This window comes from Sphaerodactylus townsendi, linkage group LG10 (genome assembly GCF_021028975.2).
Source record: "Sphaerodactylus townsendi isolate TG3544 linkage group LG10, MPM_Stown_v2.3, whole genome shotgun sequence".
NCBI classification, from domain to species: domain Eukaryota; kingdom Metazoa; phylum Chordata; class Lepidosauria; order Squamata; family Sphaerodactylidae; genus Sphaerodactylus; species Sphaerodactylus townsendi.
Genome location: NC_059434.1, coordinates 46,576,924 through 46,598,897, shown reverse-complemented (window position 1 = coordinate 46,598,897; position 21,974 = coordinate 46,576,924). Strand labels below are relative to the sequence as shown.

The window sequence follows — 21,974 nt, the reverse complement described above, 5'->3', positions numbered from 1 at the left end:
AGAACCAGACATGGAGGGGAGACTAGGACTGTGGTGCAAGGATGGCCAAGATGCCACTGCCATGTGCCTAGCTGCTGCCGCCGCCATTGCTGATAACCCTGAAGCATCCGAAAACTTAGGTGGGTGTCCGCCTCTTCACCACTAACTACAACCATAGCAAAAAGGGTTGGTTTTTTTGTTTCTTGTGTTTGCAGCAGGGGGGTGGGGGAGTGCAGCAGGGGAGAATTTGGCAGAGGGGCGGGGCAGGGAAGTTTGGCAGGGCCAGATATGGTGCCCAGCACTTGCCCTGGGTGCTTTGTGGCGGTATGGCAAATTAATGTAATGGAAAATTACCAGGTAAATATTTGCTTTGTTCATTATACATCTTGAAAGGTCACAATGAGAAAGCATTTGAATGGGGAAAAGTAAAGGACATATTTTATATTTACTACACTTTTAGTAAGCATAAAAGCAAAAAGCCAAATGCGTAATACCAAGCATACAAAAATAAAAAATAAAAGCCATGCTCATGTAAACAGGAGTGATGAATCATCTCCTTTGAGATGAGCTGAATCTTGCTGCAACAGTACTCCAGGGCTGAGTCCCATTATCATTACTTCTTAACCACTGAAAATTGAAAGAGAGCTTTGTCTTTCTAATATGCTAGACTGGACTGATCCAGTTTCACAATCAGAGCAAGCTGTCTAAGAAGATCAGCACGACAATTCCAATTTACTGTAAAACTGCTGTTTATAAGGTTTAACACTGTTCCACAGAACTTTGTTAAAGCTTCCCTGAGGTTTAGCTCTCATGTTACACTAATAGTACTGTGACTAATTGAACGTGGAATCATATGAACACTGTTTTGCGCATGGAAAGCTCTTTGGATGAAGAAACACCCTGAATAGGAGGACTGTGCTGTGAAGCTGAAACCACCAGAGTTGGGGGCCCCCATGGGAACCATGGCACCTGCTGCCACCTTTCTTGGCATCTGCCAAGTGTTTTTTGCAAGTGAGTAGTTTTGCACATCAGGACTTCTGATTGCCATTGGAGATCTGACTGGCTGTGCACTGTAAAAAAATGTTTCAGCAATTGTTGCCAACACAGTACAAAGATCTTTACTGAATGACTGGTGGTAAATGGTATATTATTAACAAGAAATTATTGTAAAACCATATGGCCATTTTAAAAAATCATTCTGTTAAGCAGAATGTCTGATATGTTGAAGAATTACCATCAGAATTATGTGCAAACTCATTCCCTGACATTCTGTGGCAGGCTGCACCTCCTGCAGTATCTGTTTTGTGGTTGCACCAACCCTCTTGTGTCAAAATTTGCATATTTGTTTTGTTGTACTGGTCGTTGACTGTAAATAAATGATTGATTGATTGAATGTGTCAGAATTCCAAAGGTGCCCACAGCTTCAAAAAGATCAGGGACACCTGATTAAAGGTAACCCTGCAAGCAGCTTCATGCATGCCACTCATCACTATACTTCATTACTGAATTTGCTATTCTTCTATGATGCACACTTTGACCAGTGTCTATTTGGCATGAAACTACTGCTAGAAGGTCATTCTGTTTCCTGTTTTGCTCGAAAGAGACAATATATAACTCTTTTGGCCTCCTAAGCAGAAATAGCTGGAGACAATATCCTCAAGACAGTATCATCCCACACTCCCTCACACATTTCAAGGAATTAGGGGGTGGGGGTGGAATCTGCAATTGGGATACACAGTACAAAGCACAACAGAATAGCAGTAATAAAATTAATATGAGGTGACTAACTATGAAGAGATAGGTGTGAATGTGGATATGGTCGATCAGAGATTGTGATAATTGAAACCTTCAAAGAATCAGTCTTTATTTAATTAAAATATTTAGCCTTCTTGTCCACATTAGCTCAAGGCAGTTATAAATTATATGATTGTGGTAGAATTAATATCTTTTTTAAAAAAAGTCCCCAGCTCTTAACAGTTCAGCAGTGATATTTTTGGTCACCATAACATTTTACTCACCTTGGGGGCATTGCGGGTTCATTCTTAGATGTTTGTGTCAAATTAGAACATTCAGATTCCTATGAATACATAAAATGTTATATTACCACTTGAAAAAGCCCATTTAAAATGCACAATGATTCTTCAAAGGAAAATTTAAGTTAAGAAGGTATAGACATTTTTATTCCAAGGGTGTAGTTATTTTTGACCCCATCAGAGAATCCATACATTGTATGTAGAACTTAATATTTGCAAAGGACTTTAAGGAAGTAGTCACAGTTATCCATGCACTGACCACAATTGACGTGGCTCTTGAACTTAAGAACTCCCTTTCTCAACTGTATTTGTCGTGTGCCTCTTGATGAGTTTTCAAGTACCAAGTAAAAGCTTTTGTTGATTATCGTACAAATATTTAAATTCTTTCACTTGCCCTGACACAGGAAGCAAGTTACTAATATTTTAATAGAAAGAGATCGAGAGTGTAAATTGCCAAGAAATAATGGCTGGTTACATAGTTGGGTCTTGAACTTTCTCTTAGATCCATGACAAAAAACTTAGAACAGGCTGCAATAAGCTTTACAAATATATTATTACATACGTTATTCTTTCCAAGAATTACAAATTTCCATAGGTTGGACAGATCTGCATCATCCATCTTTCTGCGACTGCTTGGAAAATAATAACAAACTGCCCAAAGGTTTTTCTAAGTATAAATATTAAATGAAGGTTTGGGTTCCCACAACAACTGCTTGAATAATTGGTAAAGAGCCATTTTCAGTAGCCGGATTCCAAACTCCACACATTTTTTTGAGGTGCGAACTATAGGAATGGCTGCACAATTTTCACTGATTTTCACAGTCCAAGAAAACAAATGGAACCTGTTTAAGCAGCAGAGCTTGGTTAGCTGCTCTCAGAATCTTTTAAAAAGCCACTAAAAACACAGACTACAGCATTCTATGTGATTTCACGGGCACTCTTTGGCAGTTATATGAGCACCACTTTTCTATTCACTACTTTAATTAATGTCTATGACATTAGCATTCTCCAAATTAATTAGTGAGAATAATTTTCTTCACTGTATTTTCATTATTTCCTTCCAAAAATCTTTTCAAAAGAATACTTTTTTTGGTAAGAAGAAATATTGCTTCTTCTTCTCCTGGGTTATTAGTACTTTGAATGAGATGGGGCAAACATTTCAGAATATTGCTTTTTCCCAGTCGGAAAAGCCTGTTAACTGCAGAGTCAGGGACAAGGGGAAAACATGTCACCATTGGTGTGTCGAGATACAAAAGGAGTGATCCACTTCCAAATGTTATTTAACATCTGTATGTGCCCTCTTGCCCAACTGTTTTGGAGTTTTGGACTGCGCTGTCATCAGTATGCTAATGACACCCATCTGTATCTGCTGATGGGCAGCCAACTGGATGCAGTCCCAGATTTGGCCCGGATTTGTTTCCACGCTCTATTTGTTGGTTGTAGGGTACCAGAAAACTGAAGAATTTTAATAATTGGGTTGTTTGTGAGTCCATCTCGACAGGAAAAAGTGGGCTATAGATCAAATAAATCAATATCATGAATGTGTTTTCTGGTATAGAGAACTAATTTGTTCCATTGCTCTAAAATTGATAGCTAACTCATTCTGAATTGTTAAAATTGATAGCTAACACTTTCTGAATTAGAAACAGAGGCATACATCATTCTTACACCCCAAATACTTCACTTTTAGATTCTCTAGGAAACCATGGGCAGACCTGAGTTAGAAGGATAAAAGGTCACAACAGTTGTATAAATCATGTAAGGATACAACTAGTACCCTGATTAGGGGTGGTAGTTTTAGACTTCAGGAAACCTTTAATTTGTTCTTGGTCTAAATGAGCAATTCTCACACACCACATTATTGTATCTCAGGCAGAAGCGTAGCTCCAGGGGGTGGGGGTACATGATGCACCAGGCACACGACCCTGTGCGGGCGTGGCGAGGGCATTCCAGGGGTGTTCCAGGGCAGGGTGGGGATGTTCCGGGGTGGGACAGGGGTGGAGGACACACCAGAGCACTGGGCACTTCCCCCCCTTGTTACGCCTCTGATCTCAGGTAAGGAATCTGGCACAAGACTGCTCAAGAAAATGCATCTAAACAGTCTAGTTTCAACTAAAATTTAAAAATATTAATTTAACTATAACATATCATATACTCTTAATTTTCTTTAATCATTAAATAAACGTCCTACCTTTTTTGTTGCTTTAATATTGTTGGGCTTTTCAGTTAATATACTATATTCATTCCCAATAGGCTTCTCAACAGGAAGGGGTGGAGGACTTTCTGAATCTTCATTTAAAGCTGAAAAAAGAGTAATTTGTAAATGTCACAACATAGATTGCGGAGGTAGTAAAATATCAATAGATATTATTAATCAAATAAAATTACAGTTCATTTTGGCAAGCACAGATCCTTTATTAGACCAGGTTCATCTATAATTAGGAGTAGCAACAAATACTGAGGAACACTGAAATACTGAGGAACGCTGAGCTTTGGACCTCTTTACTAAGGTCAGACTGGAAAGGAAGCCTTGTATCTGTCTTTCCAACACATGTTGGAGTGGGTCAGAAGTCGATGGTAGCGGTACAATCTACATTTCCTGCTTCTGGTTTCAGAAATTTCATCAGCTTTGTTTAAAACTGGCTTTTGCAAACAAATTGCATATTTTCTTGTCAGGCTTAATATGAATGAATGCGGTATTATTTAAAACGTGATATTATTTAAAATGCATTCTAAAATACACTGATAATGGAGGCACCTTTCTGATTTGCATGTCCCTAAGGATCCGGCTTACTACATGGAATGACATCATGAGAGCAGGCATTTTAAAATATCTCTTCCCTGGAGATCTGGGTGGAGGACTCTTAGGAACAATAATTCATAATAAAACAAAGAGAATGATTTTAAAGGGGAAATTGCTATATCTATAAGCCTGTGTGAAAAAGATTATACAAGCTTATAATTGTAAAAAGCTTTTTCTCTTAGTGCATTTTTGTGGTTTAAAAAGAACATCTGAGAATTTGTTAAGCAGAGTTTTCAGTTTTTGACACAGTTATAGTGGCTTAATTTTTGTTAGAATATCATTACTGCAAACTTTTAGAAATAACATTTTTTTCTCTTTTAATCTTGAAAAGGAGGAAACAGCACAATACAGGGCTGTCCAGGGAAACAGAAGACAAGAGTCTGTAGCTAATTTGCATAATTTAATTGAAAATTAATTATGTATGTGTGTAAATGAGGTGACACACATCTCATCATATCATCTAAGTCTTCTATACAGTTGGTATGATCAAGGTTCTGATAATAATAGTCCCAGAAGTAGAAAACTATGATACATAGTTATGTTTCTTTACATGGATTGTACCACTGTTTTGCAATCTGAGGCCTGAGAACCCTTGGCAGCCCTCCAGCCAGAGGCGTATTGGGGGGGAATGGTGTCCGAAGACAATACCTGTTCCAAGCACCCCCGCATGTCCCCCGTGCTCGGGGGTGGGGCTTGGGGGCTGGGATGGTTCAAAAGGGCATTGTAGCAGCAGCGCTCCCGAGTCCTGATTCCAAGGGCTTCAGGAGGAAAGGAGGCAGCTCAGACAGGCGCTGCAGCAGTCTTTAGGCACCCCTCCGGTGCCAACCCATCTCTTCCAAGCCGGGTCGGCATGGGGGAAGAGGAAGATGGGGGTGATTTTGCACCCCCACCGTTGCACCCGGGGTCATTTGACCCCACCTGTCCCCGTGGGCAGTATGCCACTGCCTCCATCAAATGCAAAAACAGAGCCTATTCAGGGTTTTTTTGTGGATGACCTCTGCTCTAACTGGCTGAACAGTATCAAGGAGCTATAGTCCTAGTGCTACTTCTGATATAAACTACTCATGGCTACTTCTGATATAAACTGAACTGGTTTTCGTTTCATTTTCTAATGCTAAGTATTTATGCATCCAAAAACAATAATACCCAAAGATGATTTTCAACAGCATTACTGAAAGTTTAGGTTGTGTATGACGTTAGTTTTTTTCTAACCTTTGAAAGTTTTTCCAGGTTCTTTTCCATCACTGCTCAACTTGACTCTACCCAAAACTTCCTTAGGGGTTGATAAAGTTCTCTGGTGCAAAGTTCTTCCAATCAAGAAGTGAGTCAATGAGATTATGGGTCAGGTCCTATATAATCAACTACTATCAAAGACCTGATTTTGTAGCCTACAGAGTAATGGAAAGTGCCATTGTCACATCTGACTTGTAGCAAACCCATAGGGTTTTCAAACCAAGAGACATTTAAAGGGGGTTTGCCCTGGCCTTCCTCTCTGTAGCAACCATGGACTTCCTTGGTGGCCTCTCATCAAAGTACTAACCAGGGCCAACCATGCTTAGTTTCCAAGATATGACAAAATTGATCTAGTCCAGGCCATCCAAGCTAGGCTACATACAGACAATAAAATATCTCTCCCACACTTAAACTTTCTTTTAAAATGCAGCTGACAGGGTTCTCACGGAATTATTTTGAGAATATGGGAGGATATCACCCTTCATGATATATACACAACCTGTCATACATGTGTTAAAAAGTGGCTAACCTGCATATGACAACAGAAAGAAAGAAAGAAAGAAAGAAAGAAAGAAAGAAAGAAAGAAAGAAAGAAAGAAAGAAAGAAAGAAAGAAAGAAAGAAAGAAAGAAAGAAAGAAAGAAAGAAAGAAAGAAAGAAAGAGTCTGTGAATTTATTAAATCAACATGGGGATTTACTTGGGAATAACATTGTACTTGTACCAGTATGTGTATAATTTTATACCTTCCTAAAATCTGAAGGCAATGATTTATACACCTGGCCACAAAAGTTGAACTTGTTAGACTTCAAGATGCTATGAGAACCTTTGTTATTTAGGTGGCAACACAAAATCTCCTAGATTTATGGGTTGTGTGTGCAGAGGAAACGGGTTTTCAGATCTTGGGACCTATTATGGATTACAGTATGCAACCTGAGAACTGCAGAATATCTGAGAAATATCTGGTTCATTTTTTAGGGTTGTATACTTATTTGAATTTTGCAAGGAGCATAAAGGCTTGCACGTAAGATAATATCAAGGTGTGAACCAAAGAATTATTTTCCGATTATTTCAAAACTAATTACTTCATATTCTTACTATGTTTTTATTAAATCTATATCATCCAAGTAAGTACCAATACAATTACTTCTTTTATTTTTACTGCAGTTTTACAAAGATAAACACTACGGTTTTCTGTCTGTCATAATTTAGCAAGGCGAAGTTGAGAAAATTTGGTATAAACAATTTCTAATTAAATAGAAAAAAGGTAGAGAGAAATCAAATAATTACTTTTCAAATGTGACTACACATACACAAACTGCTCTTGCCCTTACCTCTTCTAATAAAAACAGAAGATTCTGTGTTGGAATAAACTAGGGTCAACATATAAATTAATCACTGATTCATAGAAATATTAGAAACTAATAATCTCCTTCTCAGATCCCAGTGGAGGTAGCCTTGAAATTACTCCTCTGGAGATTAGCTTTCTTACAGCTCAGAATGCTGGGCAAAATTTGAGCCCAAATCGCAGCACAGCCGATGTCTGTGACTCACCTTTCACCTCTATCTAAAGCTATGCTTGGGCTCATTCCGCACATGCAGAATAATGCACTTTCAAACTGCTTTCAGTACTCTTTGAAGCTGTGCGGAATCGCAAAATCCACTTGCAAACAGTTGTGAAAGTGGTTTGAAAACGCATTATTTTGCGTGTGCGGAAGAGGCCTTTGAGAGACTGGCAGTTTGCCTTAGACTCTGTTCTGCACAACTTCCCTAAGCCCTAAAATGTTGGTTTTGGCAAATCGTTCCTCACCTTAAGGGTCACTCATAGTGCTCACTGAAAGCTCCTACAACCTCACCAGTAACGGTTCTGCCCTTTCTAACAAGAGAAAGTTAGTCTAATTTAAAAGTTTCCAGCTAGCAGGAAAAAGGAAAAAATCATAATTACATTTGAATGTTGAAACACACAAATTGCTCTTGTGGTTGTTATCTGTAATTCCCTATCCTTGTTGAAGTTAGCCTGTGTTGAAAGACAAGGGCAGTCAATTTTGCAGAGACATATACAGATTTCTGCTAACAGTGAGCAGTGAAACTTTTACAGACTGCAGAAATAAACTAAATCTACAGAAACAAGCCTGAACTGATTGTTGAAAAAATTCACAACATTTATTCAACCAAAGGCACTACATACATTTGCTGTGCAAGTTAAAGAGAGGGGCTGAATGGAACTTTGGAAGCAGCTTGGGACTTTGCCGACTCTTGCTGGGGTAAGAATATTTTTAACGTGGGTAAAAGGGCTGTAACCGTATAAAAACTAGGTAGATTTTTAATACTTGTAATAGCTAAAAGTGAAGGATGTCATTTCCACTTGCTTTTTCCTAAGACATCCTGGTTTTTTAAAAAAATACATATTTAGCAAGACAACTATGTAATAGCACAAATGGCACATAAATGAATGACTAGGGGTTGGATCCAGACATAGCAAATGAAACTCTGTTCATGAACAGATTGTTCTGCCTTCCTTCTCCTGTAGACTTTTCTTTTTAAAAAATGCTCCAGTCTAAGGACCCTTGGAAACAGTCACAGACAGAGGAAGAAATCTGCGGAATTTACATATTCCACTGCCCCCCGCCCCGCACCATGTTCAAAGACCACTTCAGATCCAACCCTGTGTCAAAAGCAAATCTTGAGAAAATAACCATTTTGGTTCAAGACAGAAGAGTAAGAGAATGAGCATAATAAAAGAATCTACCTTTTGCTGCTTTTGATGGGATTCTGATCACAGTAGGCTTCCGCGTAGGAGCTGGTTGGATTACCTGTTCTTTTGCAGGTTCATCTTTGGAGGGCAAACTTAGCAGATCTATGAAAAATACAAATGTCAGTATATTATCTTCTTCAATTGAAGAATATTGATTGAATATTGAATATATTGAATATTTATTATTGTATATTATGTATTTGATATACACAGTATATTATATTGTATATTATAAGAGGCCTTCGGGGATAGGGCGGTATACTAACTTTAATTAATTAATAACAATAACAATAACAATAATAATATACTACACACACACACACACACAAATGCACACACATACATTACAGGAAACATTGTTTCATGTAGGATAGTGTTTGGTACTGCATTTAAAATAACATCAGCCCTTGTTCCTAAATGTTGGCTGAAAGTATCATTTATTCTATGTATTCACCTTTGAACTATGTTATTCTATGTCAGTGATGGCGAACCTTTTTGAGACCGAGTGCCCAAATTGCAACCCAAACCCCGCTTATTTATCGCAAAGCGCCAATCCGGCAATTTAACCTGAATGCGGAGGTTTTAGTTTAGAAAAAAATGGTTGGCTCCTTCTTCCTCCGCCCCACCCGCTCAAGCAGGGGCCAGTCTGCTCTAGCCTCCAGCAAGTCCCACATGCACCGCTCTGTGCCTCTCTAGCATCTCTGCCTCCTCTGTGCCCCCCCTCAAGCAGCAGCTACCCAGAGCACAGGCACCAGGCTCACTAGCCGAGTCCTTCCTGCTCACTGCAGTGCGTGCATGCCGTGCTCAGTGGCCCAGGCCAGCCTAGATGTGTGTGTGTGGGGGGGGGGTGATTTTCCGCCTCCCACATGACAAACAAATTATTTGCACACAGAAACATATTCTCACAAGTGTATCACCCTGTTAGAAACCTGGTTTTGCAACATATCTGCCAAGGCAGCAGGATCAGGACACACACAGGCTTTTTGGGGTTATTTTTGTTATTGTTGTGCCAATGATATGCTGTCTCTAGGAGGCAGTAGAGTCCCATGATTCCATTTAATGGATATTTGTTTAAAAGATTCTAGTTCTTATTACTCACTGCTTTATTGATCTAGGTCAGTTCGGACAACAAAACACTGAAGGAAATATTTGAAGTTTTCCAACATGAATCCTACACGTGTCTACAGTTTGGTCTAGCTGAGTAGCTGTTTAGAAATATAAAAATCTGAGAGAAAACCCAAATAAAAGAACTGACTTCTCTTTAGGTACCAAGCAGCATAGTGGCACATTATATTCAGCTTGGCTTCCTACTTTAGATAGGACAATTATATCTCCAGCTCAGTTAAATGGGACCAAAGTTCAAATGTTTCTGGCTCATAAAACACAAAGACAACCCAATACTTAATATATTTTCCCTAAGAAATTGATTGGTGGGAAGGTGGCATGGTATAGAATGATCTCGTCAGATCTGGGAAGCCAACCAGGGACAGTATTTGGATGAGAGACAACCAAGAAAGGCTCTGCAGAAGAAGGCAATGACAAAGCCACCTGTGCATTTTCCTTGCCTTGAAAGCCCCTTGCTGGGTTTGCCATAAGTCAGTTGGGAGAAGAGTTGCCACCTTCCAGTAGTGGAAGGGGATCCCCTGCAATGGATCTCTAGGCAACAAAGATCAATTGACCTGGAGAAGATGGCCACTTTGGAAAGTGGACTTTATGGTATTATACCCCACTGAAGTCCCTCCCAAACCCCACCTCCCAACCCAGACCTGGTAACCCTAATTGTGACTTGATGGCATGTGGAGACATAAGAAATTATTCAATGTTTATGTTCAGAAATCTCATCAAAACTGAAAATCACTTCTCAGTGTCCCAGCAGCACCAACTTTTTTGCATGGATAAGTTTTCAGGCACAATCCTGGCCAAGATAAAAAGAATCTCCCCCTTCCCCACAGTGTGCTACAAATGTCAATGAAGAGAGAAGTTGCAGGCACAGCAGACAATTGTTTCAAGTGATTGGGTGGATCCATGGTTTCCTAGGGCAGGTTGTTTGAGGAAGATAGTGAGTCAAAAGTGAGGGTGCAGGTATGAAGACAAGGAGGAGCGCCTCACCCTTTTAAAATATCTTGCCTGGGTTTCCTGCCCTGCTGGTTCATGCTTGCTTTACAGAGTCGGGCACTAAGCTGCACAGGAAGTCCTGACGACTGTCTGGAGTGGTTGGAGTGGAGAGCTTCTGCTGGGAAAGGCCACAGGCACTAATCTGTTCAGACTGTTGTCCTCTCAAGAGAGAGTCAGAGATTCCTGACCTCCTCCCCCTATCAGTTATCGTTTAAACCAATGGCCTCCAAATTGGTTTCAGTGAGCTTTATGCTGGTCTCCTGCTTTATGTACATAAAGAATCTTCTAAGTGGGGTGCTGTCTGGTTTCCGGGCTGTATGGCCGTGTTCTAGCAGCATTCTCTCCTGATGTTTCGCCTGCATCTGTGGCAAGCCACAGATGCAGGTGAAACGTCAGGAGAGAATGCTATTCTAGACACACATACAACATATACAGCTCAGAAACCAGACAGCACCCTAATGATGATCCGGCAACGATGGAAAGCCTTCAACAATACAAATCTTCTAAGTACTTCACACACATGGTTTCTTCCCCACTTTGGTTTTTGAAATCTGAACAGTTGGTGACCTGACTTAATGACAGACAAGCAAGGGGTCCAGAAGTCAGTATTTGCAGAATGGGGACATACATCTGACTGAAGAGAGAGAATAAAGAGTTAGGGGAAAGTTTCATGCAATGAACACACTACAGAGCCACTGGCAGGAGAAAGGTTCAAAATTGAAGACACGTAGAGACAGAAGGCAGGGATGGCAAAGAGATGGTATGGTGCTAAATTTCATACAGCTGAATATTTGGTTGCAGTACGTTCTAAGGCAGGGATCGCCAACCCCTTCTGACCCTGTGGGCAGCCTTGGAATTCTCAAAACAACCAAAGTACATAATCACAATCCCACACAAACAAGTCTAGAAAATACTGCCAAAGTCCAGACAATAAACTAGACAATCAGGACACATTACTAAAATTATTTTACAAAATATTTGTATATAAAATCCCATTAAGAATAATTGATTTTGTACAATTTATGAATATTTATGAATTTTGCGTTATAGTTTTTATTGATTAGTATTTATTCAATAATTTCTGCAATTAGTTTTAACTTAGATGTTAATATCTAATCATAATTGTTCACATTATATGAATTATGAATTCATAGCATAGGATGACAGCAATCCTATGTATGTGATGGGAATGACAGCATATACTTATTGCTGATGAAGTGTTCAGTTTATGGTCTGGACTTTAGCAGAGTTTTCCAGACACACTTATTATGATTATGCACTTTGGATATTTGGAGGTTTCACTTTATTAAATGCATGTGTATAAGTATACAAACGTCACATATCTTGTTGTTGTGGGTTTTCCGGGCTGTGTGGCCGTGATCTGGTAGATCTTGTTCTTAATGTTTTGCCTGCATGCGTGGCTGGCATCTTCAGAAGTTATCACAGAGAGAAGTCTACAGAGATAAGTCTATACAGATTTCTCTCTGTGATATACCTCTGAAGATGTCAGCCACAGAAGCAGATAAAACGTTAGAAACAAGATCTACCAGACGGCGGCCACACAGCCCGGAAAACCCACAACAACCAGTTGAATCCGTCTGTGAAAGCCTTCGACATCACATATCTTGTTTGCTACAGTATAGTGATTTTGGGTTTTTTCCCTTCAGTTGTTGTGCCTCACTATACTTTCTGTTTGTTTGTTCTCACCCTTGGAATTCTGAGACAGGATGATGTGTGTAGCCACAGAATGCCTGCCGGAGGGGAGCATACAATGGAAGTCCATGTGAAGAAGCAAAGAAAGGGGATTTTAAAAATACACCAGGAAAGAGGGAGGAAAGACAATAAAACAATCCTGTGATGGCAGCAACTGCCAAAATAATATTATTTTAATCCACCCATCCAATCAGCTCTCCACTGGTTAATCAAAAGCCCTGCTCAGCAAGATCCCCACATGGCCCCACCCTCTTTCTAAAAAAATCTTCGTGTGGCCGACAAAAGGTGTTGGCGGGTGTCACAGGAACTATAGGCACCATGTTGGGGACCCTTTTGTATAGCCATGCCTGCATTTCTTTTAATGCTAAATAATGTTCTGTTTTGGACAAGAATGGCAGGTGCTTCTAAGCTTCAGGATTTACTTATCATGACAGAAATTAAGATTCTGACATGTGCTTGAATTTTCCTATCAATGCTTTCCATGTACACATTGCCTAAGTGTTGTAATCAAGATCTTTCTGTGTAATATATGGTAGACATTTTCCCACTTAAATGTAATTTCTGCAGGGTTTAATCTTCTTGAAGGGAGATTGTGACTGAACAGAAGCATCTGTGGCTTTCCCCTGCTTCAATTGCTACAAACTGCATTTTCATGAGCAGAGAAATCCAGCCTTATTTTATGTGCTGCATTAAAATCACAAAAAACTTATAAAAATAGCTTCATTAGACTCAGGAAATTGATTCATATTATATGAAGAAGATCTAGTCAAACGGCTGCTTCCTGCCTTCATCTTTCAGGGCCTCATAAACTCCATGAAAATGTAGTGAAATTCCATTAAGTTTTTAAATGTAGAGTATTCAATCTTTAGACATAATTAATATAAACTTTATATAGTTATGCAAAGATATTTAAATACAATCGTGAGTCATTTACCAGTAAAGGTTTCTCCACTTTCTAAAACATACTATCTGCATGAAGCATGTAATATTTGGATTAATATCATGTTTTGATATTAACGCTTTAATAATGTATTATAATTAAATGTATTAGAGCTTATTAACTGTTGCCAAAATTATTACATTTAAGTAAAACAAAATCTTGAAAATATTGTATGTCTACAGTACAAAAGGATTTTGTTCAGTGCTCCCCAAAATTTCAAGTTGAGAAACTTAATCTTTTTCATTCTGTACACACAGCATGAGTTAAATGCTTTGGTAGACAAGGTTCTTCTTCACTCAGTCGGATTTATTTCATAGGACATTTTTTCTAGTGCTCCTCAACATTTTCCAATTTTTCCATTGTAAAAAAATGTGTCCTAATTTTTTTAATGCTATACATTTTGAGTGGGAAAACCTTAAGAAGTATTTAACTCATTTTAGAAGATTAAATATCTCATATGAGTTTCTTTTCGGTTTCCCCAAATTATTCGGGTAAGGGTGCAGAAATATCTACTTGCATAAGGGTGCAGAGGCAACTTGATAATTCAGTTTCCCCAACTCTTCATGTGTCATAGCAAGCAAGACTTACATAGAAAGGCTACAGGATATTAGTACAAACCACCTTTACCCTACAACCAGTCATGCAATTAGTGAGAAAGTGATAATTGCTTTTTGAATTCCACAAACAAATACAACTGTTATTAATGTTAATATTTGGTGTCACTCTCTGGCATAGCTAAATTTATCAAGTGTTCAGAAACCTGAAGGCTTCTCAACAGAAAAAAACAGGCATTGGACAACATTTATACAGATGTATGAGCAAGGTCATTTACTCTAGGAACACATGCAGATACCAGAGGCGTAGCTCCAACGGGGCGGGGGAGGGGGTGTGCGACAAACTGGACACGCACCCCTGTGGGGGCATTCTGGGGCAGAGGATGCACCAATGCACTGGGCGCTTTTCCCCCTTGCTATGCCTCTGGCAGATACCGAACAAAATGAAAACTTTGCAGCATCCCTCTAATAAGATCTCTGCCACCTTTTCTTAAATGTTCAAATTGCTTCACTTTTCCCCCAGTAATCCTTAAAATGGTTCTGTTACACAGACAAGCTGATGGCAGTCAGAGAAGGAATATGCTATCTGAGATGCCAGGTTCTGAACATGGGAACTTCTGCATACAAAACGAGGATGTTAACTGAGCTTTAGAACTTCACCAGAGTTACTTTACTGATCAGTGTGCTCAGTTGCTCCACTGGAAATCTAAATGCCAACCTTATCTAATTTCACATTATACACAGACATGTAATGTGCAGATCCAAAATGAAATTGATTTAATACAGTTCTTAAATATACATACACTACTGTAACCCAGTGGCGTAGCGCCAACGGGGCAGAGTGGGGGATGAAACCCCGGGTGGAGCCATGGCCGTGGCATGACCAGAGTGCGGAGGGGGCGTTCCGGGGCGGGCACCACTACAGCAGGGGCAGTTCCCTCTTGCTCCACCCCTGCTGTAACCATTCTTACAAACTCCTCTCTTTGTTTTTAATCTTACCAGTTTCTGAATGGGTAAATTCTTGAACAGCTCCAGATGAGTTAAATACTACAAAGTCATCATCGAAGCTGATTAGATCTCCTTCCGTACATGGTGTGCTCTGTCGTGGAGGTGCTGACAGGTTGCTTGTAGTTGGCTCCCCCAGAGAACTAAACACATTTGACTGGGCAGCTACAGAGAATTTGGGAGCAGAACTGGATGGCTCCAGTGGAATAAGAGGAACTGAGAAACCTTCAAAAGAGACTGACTTTTTGGGTACAAAAGGCCGAGGAGTAGGAATAGGGATTTTTTTCTGTTCTTCGTCATTCTCCGCAGTCAGTCTGCTCCACATATTAAGTGGCCCATTGCTACTGTTTTTTACAGTGTCTGATTTGGGTTTCTTTGGCAATTCAGGCTTGGTTGTAAGGTTGCCCCCAACTTCCTGAGGCTGAAGATGTCTTTCCTGGGAAACAACCTTAAATTTGCTTTCTGTTGATAAATCCCATTCACCTGAAGTTCTGATAATGCCTGGCTTTGGAGCAACCACAGGTTTTTTTACACCAACTATGGGCTTGGGGGCTAATGAACGTGGAGAAGTTTCCAGCTTCTTTGCTAGTCCTGAAGTGTCTGTACTTGTCTGTGTTTCAAAAGCTTTGATACGTGACACTATACTGCTTTGGCTCTTGTCTGTATCCATTCCATTCATCACCACAAAACTATCCAATAAGCTATCATCTGGTAAGGATACCAACTCAATTGCGGAAGTTTCCCCTGACTGGTTTGTTTCTTCCTGATTGTCTCCTGTATTAGTTTGAGTTTCTTTAACCACAGGTTTCAGATTGCCTTTTGATCTTGGTTTAGGCACCGGGCATGTGACAACATCAGGCTTCTCCTGACATGTCTGCTCTTCCAAGACAACTAGGAGGTCCTCATTTTTGGAAAGATTGCTTTTCAGCTGATAGGACAATGGTCTAGGCGGCTTGCGAGGAATTTGTACAGCTGAAAAAGAGAAATCAATGTGTTAAAATGCAGTCATATTACTTGTGTTTTGTCTCTTAAATGATCCATGTTTGGGATGGGGGTTGGTTTTCATGGTTTTAAAATGTAATTTTATCTTGTATGTTTTAAACTGTTAGCTATGTTGGTGACCCTTGTAAGGGTGGAAAGGTGGGATATACTTTTGTAAATAAAATAAAATATTTTTTCTTTTTGTTTGCAGAAAGCAAAAATGATATTATTAGACACTTTCTGAAGTCCAAGGGCCACTTTCTGAAGTCCAAGTTCCAAAAGACTGGAACTTGTATGATCCAACCCTATGCTAGTTTTGAGTTCAATACACAGTCCAATTCTAGACTGGCTGTGAACCTGGGGTGATTCTCCATAGTCAAAAAATCCTGTGACACTCACGATAAAAATCCTGGCATGGGCAAGGAGTCCCCACGGCTTCAGTGCCCAATTCGCTCTCCCCCTCATCTTGTGTTTTTCAAAAACCGGCAGGAAGGTGCAACTTTTTGAAAAATGTGGGCCGAGGCCGGATCGGTGGGGAGACACAGGGAAAACAATCAGTTTATTTTTTCTGCTCTCGGGAGTGACACGAAATGTTCCAGCCAATCAGAGTGCAGTGGGCTGGGCACAGAGTGCGCGAAGCCTTTTTTTTTGTGTGTGCTGGCTGTAGCTACAAAGACACTCTCATGCAAAGAGAGGGGGAGCAACTGTGCATAAATGGGTAACAACGACGGGGGTTGTCATGGCTGGCACGAGGTAAAAAAGACTACCTGCGCTTCTACGAAGCTGCGTGAATTAAAAAAAACCGAGCAGAGGAGAGGGGTATTGTTCCCGCCCCAACACAACACAACAGCCAATCAGAAAGAAGAACAAAAGAGCCGCAGAGCAGATCGCGTGTTCGTGGGAAATGTTGTATTGTTTGATACCGGAATTAACTTCGAGCCCCTCAATAGCTGCATGCTGTGGTGGGGAGGGAGAAACCATGATAAAATGGTGCTGTATCTTATTGAACCGGGGGAAACAGTTTTATTTTTTCAGTGGGGATTCGCCTTTAGATAACAATGAATAGGGTTATAGGAGTTGTTGAGCAGCAACCAGTATCCCAGAAACCCATGTAACATGCTTATATAAAGGAAGCATTTTTATACCAAATATAAATTATTTTGACACATCATTTAAGTACAATTAAGAGTTATGTACCTGTAGTGGTTTCACATTCACAAAGAGCATGTGGATTACTTTTCACATCAGTTCCTGGCAAACTGCTGATTATCTCCTCTGGAAAGTCAGTCTGTGTCGATGATGTAGCAGTACATTTGGAATTAGAAGTACCGGCAGCATTGTTGTGACTGGTTGTTCTGACTTGCACTTGACCAATCTCCTTGATTACCTGTTCATACGAAGGTGGCTGCAAAACAAAAATGTACATCTGATTTTGTAAACTCTAAATAGGAATGGAATGAACCAGGAAGAGGTGAAATACCTACAGGAGGATGGGTGCAGAATATGTGGAAAGCAACAGAGAGAAACAAGGCGACCTGTCTGAGAGCTTTAAATTTAATTATGGCTCTTAAACCCCTTGTTCAAGGTAACTATGGTGTGTGTTTGGGAACTGGTAGGGGACAGCAACCTTTGTTCTGAATTTAGAATGTATTGTTTCAGGGCTGTGTTTGTCTAGTGGGAAGTTTTCTTAGGACCTTCATCTTTGAAGCAGTACAGCTGTACAGCTGGAGACTTAGTGAGCCACCAACAAGAGGAAAGAAAAGGACTTTATGGTTGGCAAGCTATGAAAAAGGGAACAGTTAATTGTTAACCTTTCAAAGATTATGGTTCTGTTATGTTAACCAAGTTCTATGTTGCTACATGATATGTTGTTAAATGAAAAGTCAAACCTCTTTGACTTATCACAAGATTCATTCAAAGTTCTGCCCCACAGAATCCACACATTGAGGCTACAATTTTGTGTGCATCAGAAATACAGAACAGCTACAAATGCAACATGCCTGAAATTATTTTAAAAAACAATCGACGCAACTCTCTCCATTCCAAGTGCTGACGAAAATTAATTTGTATATTCCATGAACATCCCTATACTGCAAGCATTAAAATCAAAAAGCAGGAATCCTTGTGACTGCTCACCTCAGCTGGAACAATCTCGTTTGTTCTCCATGAACCGGGGGTGGGAGATGGTGGGAAAACTAGCCCTTGCTGGGAGACATGATTTCCACCTGGAAACCAGGAAGATGGCCTAAGCGGCTCAGCTGCAACTATAGTGATTTCAGGGCGCCTGAAAGAAAAAATAAGCATGGTTAAATCCATGACTGCTAAAGTATTTTGGGGAGCCAGGACACTTTCAGGAAAGATATTAAGTCTCTCTTGGTCAAAATACATTTCCCTCTGGGTTAAAAAAACATTTCAATACACACCAAAACTCAGTGAACAGGATTATTCACAGCCTTGTGTTTTTATGCTTTGGAGTTCTGATGGTTTATATTTTAGCATGCAAACCTATAAAAGTTAACAGCGGTTGCAAAGGTTCAGGCAGTCGCCACCACGCTCTGCCAAGTGTGGCAGAACGTTTGCAACAAATGCTAAAGTTTATCCTGAGACTTCCATTGTTGGGCACCTAATTCTCCAGCATTTAGATAATGCCAGGCTTTACACAGAGGGAACAGGGGTTAATGCATTTCTTAAAGGAACACTTTTGCAGTATACACACATACACACACACACACACGCACGCACACAGACAGACACCCTGGCCCCTTTAAAATAAGACTGTTCCTTTCCCAATACTCTAATCATAAGGATGGATGTTTCACTAGTTCTAAGTGTAAGCAATCTGAGGTTGTATACAAAATATCATTGGAAAGGCTCACAAAATTTGCTTTGAGTTTTTAAATCTATGTGAGACTGTTATGTGCTACCTCCACTATATTCTGCCTCAGAAAAAGATCTTAGCACAGTCAGTTGAGGTACAGCAGTCAAGAAAATTGTATGCTTTGGCATTAGAATATAGTCCCGAATGAATATGATAATTGTAATTTCTTTTTACATGCTGCCTTTGTCAAAACCATTACTTTAGGCATTATTGAACAGGGTACTTTGATACAAGAGCAGTGGTTCTCAACTTTCCTAATGCCGCGACCCTTTAAGACAGTGGTTCTCAACCTTCCTAATGCCACGACCCTTTAATACAATTCCTAATGTTGTGGTGACCCCCAACCCTAACATTTATCCATTTTACAGATGGAGAACACTGATGCAGAGAATCTTAGGCAACCCCCGTGAAAGGATCGTTCAACCCCCAAAGGGGTCCCAACCCCCAGGTTGAGAACCACTGTACAAGAGAATTCATATTTTTTATTTATACTTTCAAAGGATGGGGAGAGCAGGGCTAGGTAGGCACTAGAACTCAGGCGCAGCATTCTACAACAAAGAAGGCCCAGCAGGATGAGTTCTGTGGTGGAGGAATATACCACACTACTAACATCTTTTTTTTGTGAGACAGACAATAGTTACTGTCTTCTTTTCTTCCATTTCCATTTTACAGTGACTTTTGTGCCCAGTAATTGAAGGCAGCGGCTATGGGGAGGAAGGAAACAACAAAAGAAAAAATATAGTTGTCCCTCACTGACACCTCCTTTCCTTTCCCTCTCCAAGTAGGAAAGAAAACATCCCATAGCTGACTGCCCAAGAATGATAAGGCTACCTTTTCAGATAAAAAATAGGCAGACATTTAATTGCTCAACAAGAAATTGGCAGTATGCGGAAGAATCAACGGCTGTAACATACGCACACAAACGTTAAACAGAAGTTCAGAGTGCATTCATAACACTATTAGCTTTCAAAGTATATCTATATGTAGAATGAATAATTCAAAGGATGCAGAAGATGTGGAATATAATTTGTGTTAATTAAACAACTCTGCAATTACATTTTACTTCCCTGCTTTTATGCTAATCATCTACTCACTAAAAATAATACACCATGTTTTATAAATATCACACAATTTTACTTTTAAAATTACAGCTGATATACTCCCATGGAATGTTCTTGATGAAAATGAATGAAGGCATCATCAGGCTTAGCTGCTTCTTTTCTTGGAACACTGTTCAGGTATTCAACACTTCATTCTTTAGAAATAACCACAACTTATGAACTGAACAACTGAACTGTTTGTAGATATTTGAATATAGCCCAAAGACTTTACAAATCAGGAATTCATAAACAATTACTAGGCAACATGAATAAGCAATTCAAAAACCTCAATTGCTGCAATGTCAAGATGAAAGGGTTGCCAACTCTGAGTAGAGAAATTTCTGGAGATCTGGGGTGAAGCCTAGAGAGAATAGGGAGGAGAGGAATCTCTGCAGGGCATAATGTTGTAAAGCTGATCCTTCTGAGCAGCCATTTTCACCAGGCAAACTAATCCCTGCAGTTTGGAAATCAGCTATGATTCCAGGAGCTCTCTAGATCTGGAGGTTTGCAACTCTAAGGATAGCTACTAGGGAACTTCTGCTTATCAGTGCCAGGAGGCAGCATCATTGGCCTGCTTATTGATCCTCCAAGGCACAGGTGTCAAACTTGCGGCCCTCCAGATGTTATGGACTACAGTTCCCATCATACCCTGCCAGCATGATGGCTACTGCATGGACTAGATCAGGGGTCTGCAACCTGCAGCTCTCCAGATGTTCACGGACTACAATTCCCATCAGCCCCTACCAGCATGGCCAATTGGCCATGCTGGCAGCGGCTGATGGGAATTGTAGTCCATGAACATCTGGAGAGCCGCTGGTTGCAGACCCCTGGACTAGATGGACAACTTGTCTTATTTAGCAGAGTTATTATGTTTTCTACAAATATGGGAGCTCTTTTGAATGACTGGTAGAAGATGGAAAGCAAGGCCCACTCCAAGCCTGCTGCCTGGCACCTTCAAGAAAAGCAGGCATAGGCTGTTTCTGTAAGGAGAATAAAATGACTTTGCACAATCTTAATAATTCGCACAACCTTAATAATAAGATGGTCATACCTTCTCTCTCTTTGTTGTTCACTATGGCCAGAAGTACGGGAAGCTAATTTTCAAAAAGAAGAAATAAATGGTTACTTAGAACTAATACTAATGCAGTATTTCAGTTTTCAAATTCTTAACAAATCACTGAAAATGTTCGATTGCAATTAACATTGATCATTACCAAAATAATTTACATATACATATAATGATAATTTGAAACACAGGACGTTTCTCAAACCCAGTTTAATTTTTCCCAATGTCTCAGCAAAGCACTGATTATAGCAACATTAAAATAGAGGTGCACAACGCAGCAGCCAATCAGGAAAGCCCCTGAGTGGATCGCGCAACAGATCCACAGACAGTGGGGAGTTTTGCGTGGCTGATGCATTGCTAGGAACAGGGGTTGTTTGCGGGCCACAAGGTGCAGTGGGGACCATGATCATTTAAAATACTCGGCTAGATCTAAAAGTGCCTTTCCATTGATTGGAGGAGGAGCCCATCTGTGAATAGAAGGGCCTCCTTGGATTTGATCCAACTCATAGTATCAAGGAAGACTCTTCCCCAGTCCAAAACTTGGCATTTCTTACACAATCCTCAGGAGTTGCTCCATTCAATTCAAAAGAGGAAAAGGAGGAACTTATTAAGCATACCAAAAACCAGAGCGGTTTCTACCACTGAAATGAATGAGGCGCCTCATGTGTTCACAGTTCCTATAATAAAACAATTAGGAATCCTTACATTTTAATCCCTTCTAGTAATGTTTAAAGGCGAGGAAATTATTTGTATCTTTCTTTTGAGAACTCCACTCCATGACTGAGCGTAAAAAATTCAAGACAGCCCAGAAATGAGCAGGCT

At 40.0% G+C, this 21,974-nt stretch overlaps 1 protein-coding gene across 5 annotated transcripts in view; it reads right to left on the bottom strand.

The window, feature by feature from the left end:
- SH3D19 (SH3 domain containing 19) overlaps positions 1-21,974 on the bottom strand; it is an 87,241-nt gene that overhangs the window by 21,336 nt on the left and 43,931 nt on the right. For all 5 annotated transcript variants that reach the window (XM_048508893.1, XM_048508892.1, XM_048508891.1 and 2 more), the window contains 7 exons: positions 21,138-21,180; positions 18,245-18,392; positions 17,306-17,513; positions 15,122-16,099; positions 8,795-8,902; positions 4,204-4,313; positions 1,998-2,056 (listed from right to left, as the gene is read on the bottom strand). In XM_048508893.1, coding sequence (XP_048364850.1) covers positions 1,998-2,056; positions 4,204-4,313; positions 8,795-8,902; positions 15,122-16,099; positions 17,306-17,513; positions 18,245-18,392; positions 21,138-21,180 — 1,654 coding nt within the window. The remainder of the gene's footprint in view (positions 1-1,997; positions 2,057-4,203; positions 4,314-8,794; positions 8,903-15,121; positions 16,100-17,305; positions 17,514-18,244; positions 18,393-21,137; positions 21,181-21,974) is intronic.